Raw genomic sequence first — 13717 nt, forward strand, 5'->3', positions numbered from 1 at the left:
GCATCTAAGCTATCTGTGAACCTGGAGACCCTGTGTACAAGTCTAAGCCACGATACAGCGTAGAGGGAGTTAAATCAAGAAAGAAAGGCAGATGTAAACAAGCATTTGCAATGCAAAAGGTCTCGCATTATAAAAGTGTGAGCAGCTGGCATTGCTAATAATAATGCAACACTAGCTATTGGCTTTGTAAATGAAAAATAAATGCCATTATGTGTTTGTTTTATAAAATAGATTAAAAAAGGCATTGTCATGAACAATGCCAATAGCTTAAACTTTTGCAAATGCGAGACCTATTGCATTGCAAATGCTTGTTGTCCAAGAAATTAAGGTTTTACAAACCAAGCACTGGCAATGCACATTACGCACATTAAATACAGCGCTCACAATACTTGTAAAACAAGTAGTACAAAATACAAAGCAAACCAAATAAAATACAAAAGTACATGCTCTGTAACATTAGGCACATTACATTACGCATTGTTTTACAAACATAAAAACAAAGCAAACCAAATTAAATACAATTTATTTAACACAAAACACCACACACATTTGAAAATATTACACATTTAAGATTAAGCAATCAGACTACTTCCAAAACACTGCAAATGGGAAAAGAAAGCAAAGCACATAAACACATCTACTGGAACATTACACTGGTTACATTAAGCAATTGCATTAGTTTAAAAACACCACACAGGGAAATGAAGCAAAGCACATATCCTGCATTATTATGCACCTTACATTCAGGGATCTAATCGCATTTGTTTCCAAACGCCTCAGAGCAGAGTCGCACCTACAGCGAAATTACGGGAAGGGCTAATTCTTCCAGCAATAGATGGAGTGGAGATGCAGGGCCTCTAACCAAGTGGAAAAACAACAAAGCCCGGTTATCACGTGTCCGGCCTTTTGAAGACCTGTGAAGTACTCGAGTGTGTCTGCAAAAAGATGGACGCCAAGCCAGCCAGCCTCCAGCAGTTCAAAAATTGTCTGTGTGTGCCCCCGAGAAGCACACGATCGGGAGGGGCTGAAGCCCTTTGACCCCTATGGGCCTCACGCGCCTGCCTCAGACGGAATTCAAAGCCAGGCACATGAAATAAAAAGTCCGAAAAAACCCAGCATACAACAACAACGCCAAACAAATACAAAATAAAAGCAGTCAAAAAGAAGGGACTTGAAACAGTATTAACCAATAGGAACTACAACATTTTGAAAGGCACACTTAAGAACAAATAAAAAGAACGAAGTGAAAAGAGGCGTTTACAAACATAGTAAAGCATATACTGCATGTCTCAACGAGACAGTGCATTGCGCTGCCTAGCCGAGACCTAAAAAAGGAGGCCTGATGACCACTTAACTTCTGCCTGGCTGGAGGTGAAAAAGCCCCCTCGCTGACTCCACGTTGCTGCTGGAAATGGAAAGCAGACAACGTGCAGGCGCTGCTGAACCTGTCCCGGTGTTTTACATTGGGACAAGTTCAACATATTTCCGTATGGCCCAACTTTCTGGCAGGGGGGACGGCGTAAACCTTGTGAAAATAGTGGGTGGACGCCGTGTATCTGCGTGTACCACCGACTCGTGCCCTGATTATAGGAGTGAGAGTATAAGGTAGATTTATGAGGGATATAATTATAGATCCATAGCGTAATAACGTAACGTGCATTTGTAAAATGCACGGTCACCCAAAATGGCATCTTGGCACTGAATAAGAGACGTGTATTGTTATCCAACTGAATGTTACTCATTCTATTGACCTCAGAAGAATGAAGGCTGAGTGTATTTGCTGGGACTTGAACCTGTGAGCAATGGGTCAAACACAGACCCCTGCAGTGCCAAGTATGGTCAGGAGCATCACACGTATGTTTACTTTTTTCCATGCTTTGGAGTTCCAAGGAATCCAAGAGATTGTTGAGGTTTGGGAGCACCACAAGCTCGAAATACAGCAGATCGCTGTGGATGTAAGACTTCATCTCAGGGTGCCCTTCACAGCGCTATTTCATCACTTGGATGGCAGGGATAGAAAATTTGAGCTTGGCCGTCTTCGCAAAAGCAGCTTTCATGATGGTCACGGATGGGTCGTTGACGAAGATGGGATAGAAGGTCCTGTTCCCATCATAGGGGATGGTCTTCCCATCAAAGGACAGCAGAATAGGGTCTCCGGGCTTCTGTGGTGAGTAGTCTTTACCCTAAAAAAGAAGGAAACAGAACCACGGTCAGAGCTAGAGCTGCCATCACCATGACACACTGAGGACAGGTCTGGGAGTGTTGATATCAATGTGACACTTATGGCCGATTAAGACTTTGGTGGACAGGCTACTCGGTCCCAAACGTTACAGAGATCCGGTTTGCCTTGTTACAACTGCCATAGGATATAATGCACTTGTGATGTTATAGTGGCACCTACAGGTTAGTTCAGGAACTGCTGATATTATAGATGAACTTATATGCCGGGCCATGCACTGCAGATATTACAGTGTCACCTACATGACACATCAGGGACTGCGGGTTTTTCTGTTGCAATCTGGCAATGCTTATATTACACGTACAGGACACGTCTGAAGTTTCTGATAATACAGTGACTCCTTGAGGTCAGACCTGGGGATGCTAAATAATACAGTGACACCTTGAGGTTGGTTCTGGGAGTGCAGCTGAAGGCAGAAAGAACAAAGTACTGGTGTGACAGTTACACCAGCAGTTAATCCTGGGAGACCTGCAATGACACTGACACCAACAGGTAAGGTCTGGGAAGGCTGCAGACTACAGAGGCACCTGCTGGACATGCTGAACATGCCAAAGCAGTAACAGCCTCTAAAGAGAAAGAGGAAGCACGTGAGTTAGAGAGATAGAGTGTGTTTGATTGTGTGTCAGCGAGAGAGAGAGTGGTAGTACTGGTACAGCGACACCTGGTGGCTGAGGCAGCTAGTGCTACTGAAGGAAAACATTCCACGAGTGAAGGAGAAACACGTAATGAGTTGTAGAAAGACCTTGTGGCAGAAGCTCAGAGCGCTGCTGCAGTAAAACTTGTCATGGGAGAAGGATAACCGAGGGCTGCCCTTACAGTGGAAACTTCTGGGGGAGACTGGGAGTGCTGCTGAGGTAACACATGCTGCTGGGTTAGTTGAACAATGGACTGAGTTTACAGTGACACCTGCTGGCAGAGCCTGGGAGCGCTACTGGGGTAACATGCTGCTGGGAAAGGAGAACTAAGGAATGTGTTTACAGCGACACCTGTTTAGAGTCAGGGAGTGCTGTTGAGGTAACAAAGACATACTGCTGGGAAAAGAGAACCAAAGACTTTGTTTACAGTGACCGTCTGGCAGAGGCTGGGAGTGCTGCTGAGGTAATACCAGTCACTGGGAAAGGAGAACCAAGGACTGTGCTTACAGTGACACTAGTTGTAGAGTCAGGGAGTGCTGCTGAGGTAACACATGCTGCTGGGAAAAGAGAATCCAGGACAGTGTTTACAGTGACACCAGTTGGTGGAGGCTGGGAGTGCTGCTGAGGTAATACCAGTCACTGGGAAAGGAGAACCAAGGACTGTGCTTACAGTGACACCTGTTGTAGAGTCAGGGAGTGCTGTTGAGGTAACAAACACATGCTGCTGGGAAAAGAGAACCAAGGACTTTGTTTACAGTGACCGTCTGGCAGAGGCTGGGAGTGCTGCTGAGGTAATACCAGTCACTGGGAAAGGAGAACCAAGGACTGTGCTTACAGTGACACTAGTTGTAGAGTCAGGGAGTGCTGCTGAGGTAACACATGCTGCTGGGAAAAGAGAATCCAGGACTGTGTTTACAGTGACACCAGTCGGCGGAGGCTGGGAGTGCTGCTGAGTGAATACATGCCACCGGGAAAGGAAAACCAAGGACTGTGTTTACAGCGACACCTGCTGACAGAGCCTGGGAGTAATGCTGAGGTAACACTTGCTGCTGGGAAAGGAGAACCAAGGACTGTGTTTACAGTGACACCTGCTGACAGAGTCTGGGAGTGCTGCTGAGGTAATACATGTCACTGGGAAAGAAGAACCAAGGACTGTGTTTAGAGTGACACCTGTTGACAGAGCCGGGGAGTGCTGCTGAGGTAACATATGCTGCTGGGAAAGAAGAACCATGGACTGTGTTTACAGTGACACCTGCTGACAGAGTCTGGGAGTGCTGCTGAGGTAATACATGTCACTGGGAAAGAAGAACCAAGGACTGTGTTTACAGTGACACCTGCTGACAGAGTTTGGGAGTGCTTCTTCATTAACAGTTGTCATGGACGAAGAAGAGCAAAGGACTGTGTTTATAGTGCTACCTGTTGGCAGATGCAGGGAGTACTGGTGAAGTAACACAGTCCATGGGAAAACGAGAAACACGTAATGTGTTTTCAGTGACATATGTTGGCGGAGGCTGGAGGTGCTCCTGCACTAAGTCACTTATCATGGACTAAGGAGAATCAAGGACTGCCCTTACAGTGACACCTGCTGGCAGAGGCAAGGAGTACTGAAGAAGTAACACATTTCATGTTAAAAGGAAAAACTTTAATTCAGCAGCACTCCCTGACTCACTTTCTGACGGAGTCAGGGAGTGCTGCTGAATTAACACTTATCAGGGGGAAAGGAGACTGAAAGACTGAAAATACAGTGACTTGCTGGCAGAGACAAGGGGTGCTGATGAAGTGCCCCATTCTATGTTTGAAGGAGAAACAGGCAGTGTATTTACAGTGACACCTGCGGGTAGAGTCAGGGAGTGCTGGTAAAGTAACACTTGTCATGGTGGTAGGAGAACCAAGGACTGCCTTGAGGGGGGCCCCTACTGGCTGGGGCAAGGACTGCTGAAGTAACACTTTTTACAGGAGAAGGATAAGTGTGTTTTACAGTGACACCTGCTGGTGGAGTCAGGGAGAGCTGCTGAAGTAACACGTTCCATGGGAGAAGGAGAAGCGTGCAGTATCTGGATTGGACTGTTTGCTTACCTCCAGTTTGGGGTGCACCATGGCTGAGATCTCTCCGTCGGAGTCGATGGGGTAATACTGACGGCCGAAATACTGATATGCTTCAGTTTCAAATGCTGGAAAAGTGACACCTGAAAGAAGAGACAGAAGTCATGACCCTGGGTAGGACATTAGAGGAGCAATTAGGTGGAGGGCCTTGAAAAAAAAAGAGGAAAGAGTGAGGAAAGGTGAAAGGGGCCAGGAATGAGAGGACGGGGGAGAAGACTTGAGAGGCAGAAAGATAAAGTGTAGATCGAGGGAGCGAAGGGCAGAGAGTGATAGGAATAAGCAATGCGGATGGGGAGTAGGAGAGGGTCTCTGGTACAGAAAACCGTATAAGGGAAATAGGAGGGGATTGAAATGGGAGGAGATCTTACATAAACTAGGATATGATCTGCAGGCATAAGGTCTGTATCAGAGGCATGAGGGCTGCATATGAGGCATACGGGCTGTATATGAGGCATAAAGGCTGTATGAGAGGCATAGGGGCTGTATCAGAGGTGTAAGGGCTGTATATGAGGCAAAAGGGCTGTATATGAGGCAAAAGGGCTGCATATGAGGCATAAGGGATGTATATGAGGCATAAGGGCTGTATATGAGGCATAGGGGCTGTATATGAGGCATAAGGTCTGTATGTGAGGAATAAGGGCTGTATCTGAGGCATAAGGCCGGTATATGAGGCATAAGGGCTGTGTCTGAGGCATAAGGGCTGTATCTGAATCATAAGGGCTGTATAAGAGCCATTAGGGCTTTATGTGAGGAATAAGGGCTGTATTTGAGGCATAATGTCTGTATATGAGGCATGAGGGTTGTTTATCTGAGGCACAAGGTCTGTATATGAGGCACAAGGGCTGTATATGAGGCATAAGGGCTGTATCTGTGGTATAATGGCTGTATATGGCATAAGGGCTGTATATGAGGCATAAGGGCTGTATCTGAGGCATAAGGGCTGTATCAGAGGTATAAGGGCAGTATATGAGCGAACACACCTGTACATCACACCAGCAGGTCCTCAGATGTATATTAAAGACATCCTGTGAATTCAAGTAAAAGCCGCCGGTCCAGGCCACCAGAGCAGCCCCACAGCCCATCAAATCAAAGTAGTAAGTACAGCCCCACAACACCTTAAAGCACAGCACATAAAACTAGTATGTTCTGCACGAGAACACCCCACAGCCCAGCTCACCAAAGAAGTAAGTACACCACCAGACACTCCTACGACCCAGTACATGAAAGCAGAACCCCTTCCCCACAGCCCTGTACATCAGAGCAGCATCTCCTGCACCCACAGCTCAACAGCATGTCCCGGCCCCACTCTATCCCCACAGCCTAGGAGCATTCAGTGACCCCACAATACCACTAGGCCCAGAACTTAAAAGGACTTTGTAGAGCCTCACTGCACCCCTCTAGTCGTTCCTTTTAAGCAGGGTACACGGTCCCCACACTGCTCCAACAGCCCAGCACATGTATGTATGTATGTGGTATTTCTATAGCAGGAATCTCCCTACCGGGTGAAGGCCTTATGGCGCTATGGTCAGGCCAAACACAACTCAGATGGATGACACGGCAGAGTAACCACAGTGCGAGCAAAGGCCAAGCTGTAGGCAGGGATGCAGCAGAGTGGGTGGGCTGGGGTGCATTGTGGTACCTGCAGTCAGAGCAGGTGTGCAAAGACCTCAGGCCTAAAAGGGCTTCAGCCCCCCCATTCACCTTAAAGTAGATACATATCAAACATAACACAATCAGTGGAAAATGACATCACCGTTGGTTAATGCGATCACTGAAGATGCCTCTGTGTGTAGCCACAGTCACAGACAGGGCCAGCCTTTCACACCTGAATTCTGATTAGGGCACTGGGAAATAGTGACTTGAAATTATAGGGGCATATTAGCAAGGGCGTCTTCGCCGCTTTAGCGGTACTTTTTGCCGCTAAAGCGGCGATATTTTATTTGCCCAATCAGCAAGCTATCGCTAACAGCTGTTAGCGACAGCTTTCTAGCGAAAGCAACCGTTTTGGGGGCCGCTTTGCATGTCAGCGATATTCATCACTAATGACATGCAAAGTAGGCGTTCCCGACCAGAAGACCACGGAAACAGCCGCTAACAGACCCAACGCCTACTTGCAATGAGGCCCCGGTTAGCGATGACAAAAGTCGCGCTAACCGGGGTTATCGCAGGAATTTCCTGACTTAGCCATTATCCTCAATGGGGGGTGGATTCTAAGGCTGAATCCTCCCCTGCCTATTAGCAAGCTTTACGTTAGCGATAAAAGTTTTATCGCTGTTTTACTTGTGTTTTTGGTGGATTTCGCCGCTATCGCTGGATCTCTTATCGCATTGGAGATATACGTTGGTAATAACGTGCTATCTCCGCGATAGGATCCAGCGATAGACTGCGATAAAAAAATATGCGCTAAGCGCGATTTGCGATATTTATCGCACGCCCTTGCTAATATGCCCCTCAGTGCTTTAAGGTCCCAGTCTGAGACTAAAAGCACTGTGAATATGCAAATCATTATTTTAAAACTGTATTACGCACGGTATGAGATAGGCTACCGCAAAATGTGCAAAGAGCTTTAAGAGCAGGATTTAAGTTTCCATCCAAAGCCGCAACAGACGTTGAGCTGCTCCGTGTCGCCAGAGCAGGACACCCCATAGCTACAACGGTGTGGCGCTCCTGCTTCCTTCCTGTAACCGGCTCACTGGTGCCACACTCATCCTTGCACCATAGAGCATACGTGGGTGTGGGCTGTTGGCATATGTTTTGTACTGGAGGGTTATCCTTCAAGTACAGAAAACCGTGTCGAGGCTACCTAAAAAGTTTTCTGTCATTGTATGTGTACTGTACACTGCAACACACATGCGGAATGGGAAAAGTTTGGATAAATGAAAATATTCTTTTTAACGCCCGCCTTGTGCTCAAGGAGCCCTTCTTTTTTGGTGCAAGGCTCTTACTATTTTTGTTCGTAGGTTGGGCTTTGGGTAAAAAAAACATAGGTTTAGCGGGGAACTTCTACGTACCTCCCATGGGATGTCCCCCTGATGTAAAGCTCCACACACGCTACTTTGCATAACTTTATTGCTACTTCTCAGCAACAATAAAGTTTTGTGCTGGAAAGTATATCTCAGTTTTAAACTTTGGGCTACTTGTGCTGAGCAGAGATTAAGTGTTTAGCATAAAGTAATACGCAATCATCCGTTATCTGGTGAAAACCTTCTCCATGAGAAGGACACACTACAGAACTCAGCTGACAACACCCTTACATCACCTCCCAAAAAGAAGGAATCTGTCAGCATGAATCTTCAAAAGACTCCATCAGTGAAAGCCATAGACTGGCTCCCAAACACCCTTGGGATTTATTGATCGACCTCCCAGAAGAGTGTGGGTTGAGTGACAGAGACAGTCAGATACTGTCTTGCCAGTCTCAGGAGAGTGGTGGGGAGTACGTGTGTGAGGCACTGGATAGTGAGGTGAAGGATAGTTTGGTTAACCCTTGTAGGGGGCTGTGTGATCCAATTGTGAGAGAGCATATTGTAAGTCCCTGTTTTCCAGAGCTATGCCAACACCTGTTGGAGAGGGAGTTCTCTGACCCCAGGGAGCTCACATTGGAGGCAGACCTTTTGGTGGATTCCAGAGGGTCTGGAGAGGCTTTGGGGAGTGACCCTGAGAGGAGTGGCTCAGGTATCGTCCAACCCGGAGTGGTGGAAGTGGTTCAGAGTAGCCCAGCTAGGTCCCGTTGTAGTGGGAGGGATGTAGGGACTCACGTCCTGTCTCAGTGGAGAAGGAGTGAATGTGGGGCTGCGTGTCCCAAGGTGCCTGAAACCCAGTCTCAGGGCCTGGATGGTTCTTTAAGGGAACAACAGGTAGGGAGCCTTGGCTGTCCTGATAGACCGCCCGTTGAGGGGGATCCCCTAGTGTCTGGTGAACGTGGAGTGTCTGTAAGCAGGCCTCCCTCAGTTCTGGTGTATGGCAGTACCACTCCTAAGTGGAGGGTGCAGAAGACCAGACTGAGGGGTGAGAGGGAGAAAGAGTCCACAGTGGGTCAGGAGCCAGCCAGAAGGGCTGCATCACCAGTGAATGACCATGGTGACACCACTTCTGTCCTGGGGGATCTTTGCGCACTGTCAGATGAACAGGGATCGGGAGATCTGCGCCAGGCAGACTATCACACAACACATGAGTTCTGTGTTACCCTCGGGGGGGCATGCGTGCTCCCCAGGAAGTCCTGGTGCGCCGGGCGAGTGTTCAACCGCATGGGATGGTCCCTGGGTTGGAGAGCCAGGTCCAGGTGTTGTCTGACCTGGCGGAAGGGACCACTTTAATCAGTGTCCTGACCGATGTAGCTTCTAAGGGTACCACTCCAGGTGGGAGGGTACAGCACTCTGGAAGGGGGTGCAGAGGGAGGAAGTCCTCACCTCTGACCCCGGTGCACCCTGAGGGTTTAGACCCTAGGTTGGAGAGCCAGGTTGAGGTGTTGTCTGACCTGGAGGGTGGGACAACTGTAAACAGTGTCCTGGCCGGTTTGTCTTCTGGGGGTACCGCTCTTGATGGGAGGGGGCAGTACTCTGGAAGGGGGTACAGAGGGAGGGAGTCCTCGCCTCTGACTCCAGTTCAACTGGAGGGTTTAGACCCTAGATTGGAGGACCAGGTTCGGGGTGTCCCCCCTGACCTGGACGCCCAGTTGCAGGAAAGAACCACTGAACTGGTAGGGGAATTGAGCAGGACACCTGCCACAGGTGCCCTGGCAATTCTGGAAGGGGGTACCACTCAAGGCGGAAGGGTACAGAGCCCCAACAAGGAGGAGGAGGACCGGGTGTGGGAAAGCCCACCCCAGTCTCCTGTCCAGCCGCCAGGTACAGGCCTGGGGCTGGTGGTCAGTGCCAGGATGTCATACCTGACCACACAGGAGGGAGAGTGGACAAAGGGTGCCAAGCACCTGGGGTTACTGCCCCCCGCTCTCTGACACCACAGAGGTTTGAGAGCCCTGAGAGGCATAAGGCCTGGGTCTCATCATTGACTATTGTCAGTGGCCACTGTAGCTTGCTGTCTGTCTGTTGGGACACACCTGTGAGCAAGCTAAGGTTAGGTGCTGCACAGGTGGTGTCCACAGGTGAGGAGAAGGGTTCCCCATGGATTAGCTTGGTGGGCCGTGAGAGTATGGACAGAGGGATTCCAATAGGTTCAGATTGGCGTTGAACTGGAGTCTGCCCCTGCAGTTGCGGGCCAGGTCCAGGTTCTATCGCCCAAAGCAAGGAAGCCCATCAAGGTAGTAATGGTCTACCCTGCGTTTTGGCTGGAAAGGGGTTGTATTGGACTTGGCCCTTTTTGCAGGGTCATCCCTGAACTTTTTGCCTTCCTCCTATATTTTTTCTGACCTGTTGTTCGCTGTTTTATGACTCTTTACCACTGCTAATCAGTGCTAAAGTGCATATGCTCTCCCTATTGTAAATTGATGTATGAATTAGTGATTCCATGATTGGTTGGTTTGGTTTACCTGTCAGACCCTAGTACAGTGCACCAGGAGTGCCCATGGCTGGTAATCCAAATGCTGCTGGTGGGCTTGCAGCACTGGTTGTGCCACCCACAGAAGCAGCCTGTAAAAGTGTGTATAAGGCTTGCTATTTCAGAGCCTGCGTGCAGTCTGGTACTGTCATGCTGACTGGGCGAGTGCACCCACTTCCCAGTCCCTAAACCTTCCCTTTTCTTCATATAAGACACCCCTATGGTAGGCCCAAGGACAGGGTGCATTGTAAGAAGTATAAGGTAGGACATGCCCTGGTGTGTGTGGTATGTTCTAATAGTGAATTACAGCCATTTTCGTTTTTCACTATTGCAAGGCTACCTGTTCTCCATAGGCCAGAATGGGCAGTTTGATTATTACATCCTATAATCCTAACTGACTCAGGGAACATGGTAGAAATTCGAATTTAGTATGCCTGAACTCAGAATGATAAAATACATCTTTTAGTGAAGTTGGTTTTAATATTCTGTGTTTGAAAATACCACTTTTAGAAAGTAGGTATTTTCTTGTCTAACCATCCAAACCTGCCTCTGCTAGGTTGTGTATTCCTTGTCTGGAGTTTGAGTGACAGGGGCTGGAGGAATGCAGGAGACAGGGTGAGTCAGCCCAGTGGTGAATAGAGAGATCTGCATCTAGATGGGAGGGAGGAGTTGCACCTGGGACCTGAATAGGGTTGTGCCTTCCCTCCACAATGCTGGCTCCACCTCCTGTGGTGCGTCTGATGTCTCTGCCCTGCTCTCTGAAAGGAAAGAAGGAGTCATGTAAACAAAGTGCTCCAGGACTGACCAGAACTGGTTTTGACTAGGCAAAGGCCTCTCTGCCTTCAGACAACAAAGAGAAACTTAGTATAAAAGAGGGGTCCCAAACCCCAGAGAATTAGATCACATTTGGACAACAAGAAGAAACCTATGCTGAGGAGAGGAACCAGAAGAAACTGAGGAGAGACCATCCCTAAGCTGAAGTGATGCTTGGGGGATTGGCCTGCAGTGGTTGCCTGACTGCCAAAGAAAGGAACTTTGGGTGCTTTATTTCAACTTGTAAAAGATCTCCGAGGGCTTGAGAGAAGAGCTTGCCTCCTGCTGAAGTCTCAGGGACAACAGACTTCAACCCCCAGCTTCCCAAGAGTTCTCTGGAAGTGTCTGCAGTTGTTTGGGCCTTCTGAGGGACTGCGTGTCACAAGGACCTGGAAGCGTCTTGCAATGAAGAAGAAGCGTGTCGCCGTCGTAGCCGCTGCATCAAGGATGTCGCCGCTGTAGCATTGCACCGCATCACAAGAAGTGTCTCACAACAAAGAAGAAGCGTGTCGCCGTCGCAGCCGCTGCCGTCGCATCACGGAACAAGGGTGTCACCGCTGTAGCTGTCGCATTGCACCGCAGAAGCGCCTCGCATCCACGGAGAAGTGTGCAGCCGTCGGAGCCGCTGTGGTTGCATCACTGAACAAGGGTGTCGCCGCTGCAGCTGTCGCATCGAGCGGAAGCGTCTCGCATCGTCAAAGAAGAGTGTCGCCGCCAAAGCCGCTGTCGTCGCATCACGGAGCAAGGGTGTCGCCGCTGCAGCTGACGCATTGAGTTGAGACTTCTCGCAACCTCGGAGAAGCGTGCTGCATCAAGAAGAAGATGACCTCTTTATTTCTTTGCACCAAAATTTCATCGCATCACGGCGTTGCTTGCCGCATCGCCCCGGAATCGCAGTAAGGAATTACCGCATCACCATCATTGCAACACTTTCGTTGCCCTGCGTGTCGCATCCAAAGGTACATTGACTCAAAGTGTCGCATTTTAAGATCTAAAAAGAACTAAGCCAATTCTACCATTTTAAAGTAACAGTATTGTGGATTTTTCTAGTTTATGGTCTTGTGATAAATCTATATAAAGAATACTTATTTTTAATATACAACTGTGTGGTGTCCATCTGTAGTGTTGTCACTGGAATACTGTATGTGTTCACAAATGCTTTACACACTGCCTCTGAGATAAGCCTGTCTGCTCGTACCTAGCTACCAAGGGGGTGAGCAGGGGTTATCTTAGGAGTGAACCCCCTTATCCTGACTAGAGGCAAGGGTCCCTATTTGTCACAGGTATCTACCTATGCCAACTAGAGACCCCCAAATCTAACAACTGCCAAGAAGAAGAGCTGGAGAAGCTGTAAGGAGGAACTACCACTTTGCTGTGTGCTTTGCTGTGTTGGCCTGCAGTGGCTGCTTCTGTCTTGGGCAGTGAAAGGACTGGACTGAACTTTCTGCAATCTACTTTTGTGAGTTTCTCCAAGGGCTTGAGGTAGAGCTTGCCCCCTGTTCAAGAAGTCTCAGGAACAGCAAAGACTTCAAGCTCGACACCATCTACGACACCACTGCCGACTCCGTGTCCTGAAGGCACTGCAGAGGGCCCTGCCGCGACGCCGCACCGCGACCCTGGTCTCACCAACGACGCCTGCTGACGCCGCCACCGAGCCGCTGCTCGCACCGCGACACGTGGGCACCGCACTCCGCACCGCCTTGCTTCACGACGACCCCTTGGTATCCCCGACGACGCTGCTCCATGCTAGAATCGATGCCGCTACTTGCACCGTGGTTAGACGCACCGCCCTCATCCCGCACCGCAGCCTTGGCCTACTGACACCGGTGCCATCGACTCCAGTTCGTCAGCCAACGACAGCGCTTCAGCAACGACGACGACGCTGCTTGCACCGTGACCTGCCAGCACCGTGACGAGCACCGCCTTCATCTCACACCGCGACTCTCATCTCACCGACGACGCCACCAGATGCCGCCAGCGAGCCGTTGCTTGCACCGCGAACTGAGGGCACCGCACGCTGCATTGCTGCACTTTGCACCGCCTGCCGACGCCAGCGCTCCTGACTTCAGCAAAGAGGAGTTCGATCTGCAACGCATGTGACTTCGAGGGCCCCGACAACTCCTGCAACGACCTCTGGAACCAACGCCTACTGACGCCGTGTGTTCGGAAGCTCAACGAGAGGTCATCAACGCACTGCATTTCTGAAAGGTACTGTTTGCGGGTCTTCCCGACGCCGTAGCTGGCCTGCGACGCTGCGGTCAGCCAGAACAGTTTGGATTTGTTTGCTCACGACGTCGTGATAGCCCCGGACAGAGCTATCGACATCAAGGAACTGTTTTACAAGGTTATTTTGATAACTGAACATTTTTAAGTACTGTATTGAGGATTTTTATCGTTTTGGTCTTGTTTTAAATATATAATATTTTTCTAAACT

The 13717-nt window shown here is 49.2% G+C and overlaps 1 protein-coding gene across 1 annotated transcript in view; it reads right to left on the reverse strand.

Moving 5' to 3' along the window:
- Positions 1 to 506: 506 nt before the first annotated feature.
- LOC146839532 (N-acyl-aromatic-L-amino acid amidohydrolase (carboxylate-forming)-like) overlaps positions 507 to 13717 on the reverse strand; it is a 36798-nt gene continuing 23587 nt past the window's right edge. Inside the window, exons 5-6 of the mRNA XM_085651590.1 lie at positions 4951 to 5060; positions 507 to 2183 (exon numbers count right to left, since the gene is read on the reverse strand). Coding sequence (XP_085507716.1) covers positions 1989 to 2183; positions 4951 to 5060 — 305 coding nt within the window. The 3' untranslated portion in view covers positions 507 to 1988. The remainder of the gene's footprint in view (positions 2184 to 4950; positions 5061 to 13717) is intronic.

The sequence above is a fragment of the Triturus cristatus genome, chromosome 4_1 (genome assembly GCF_964204655.1).
Source record: "Triturus cristatus chromosome 4_1, aTriCri1.1, whole genome shotgun sequence".
Taxonomy (NCBI): Eukaryota; Metazoa; Chordata; class Amphibia; order Caudata; family Salamandridae; genus Triturus; species Triturus cristatus.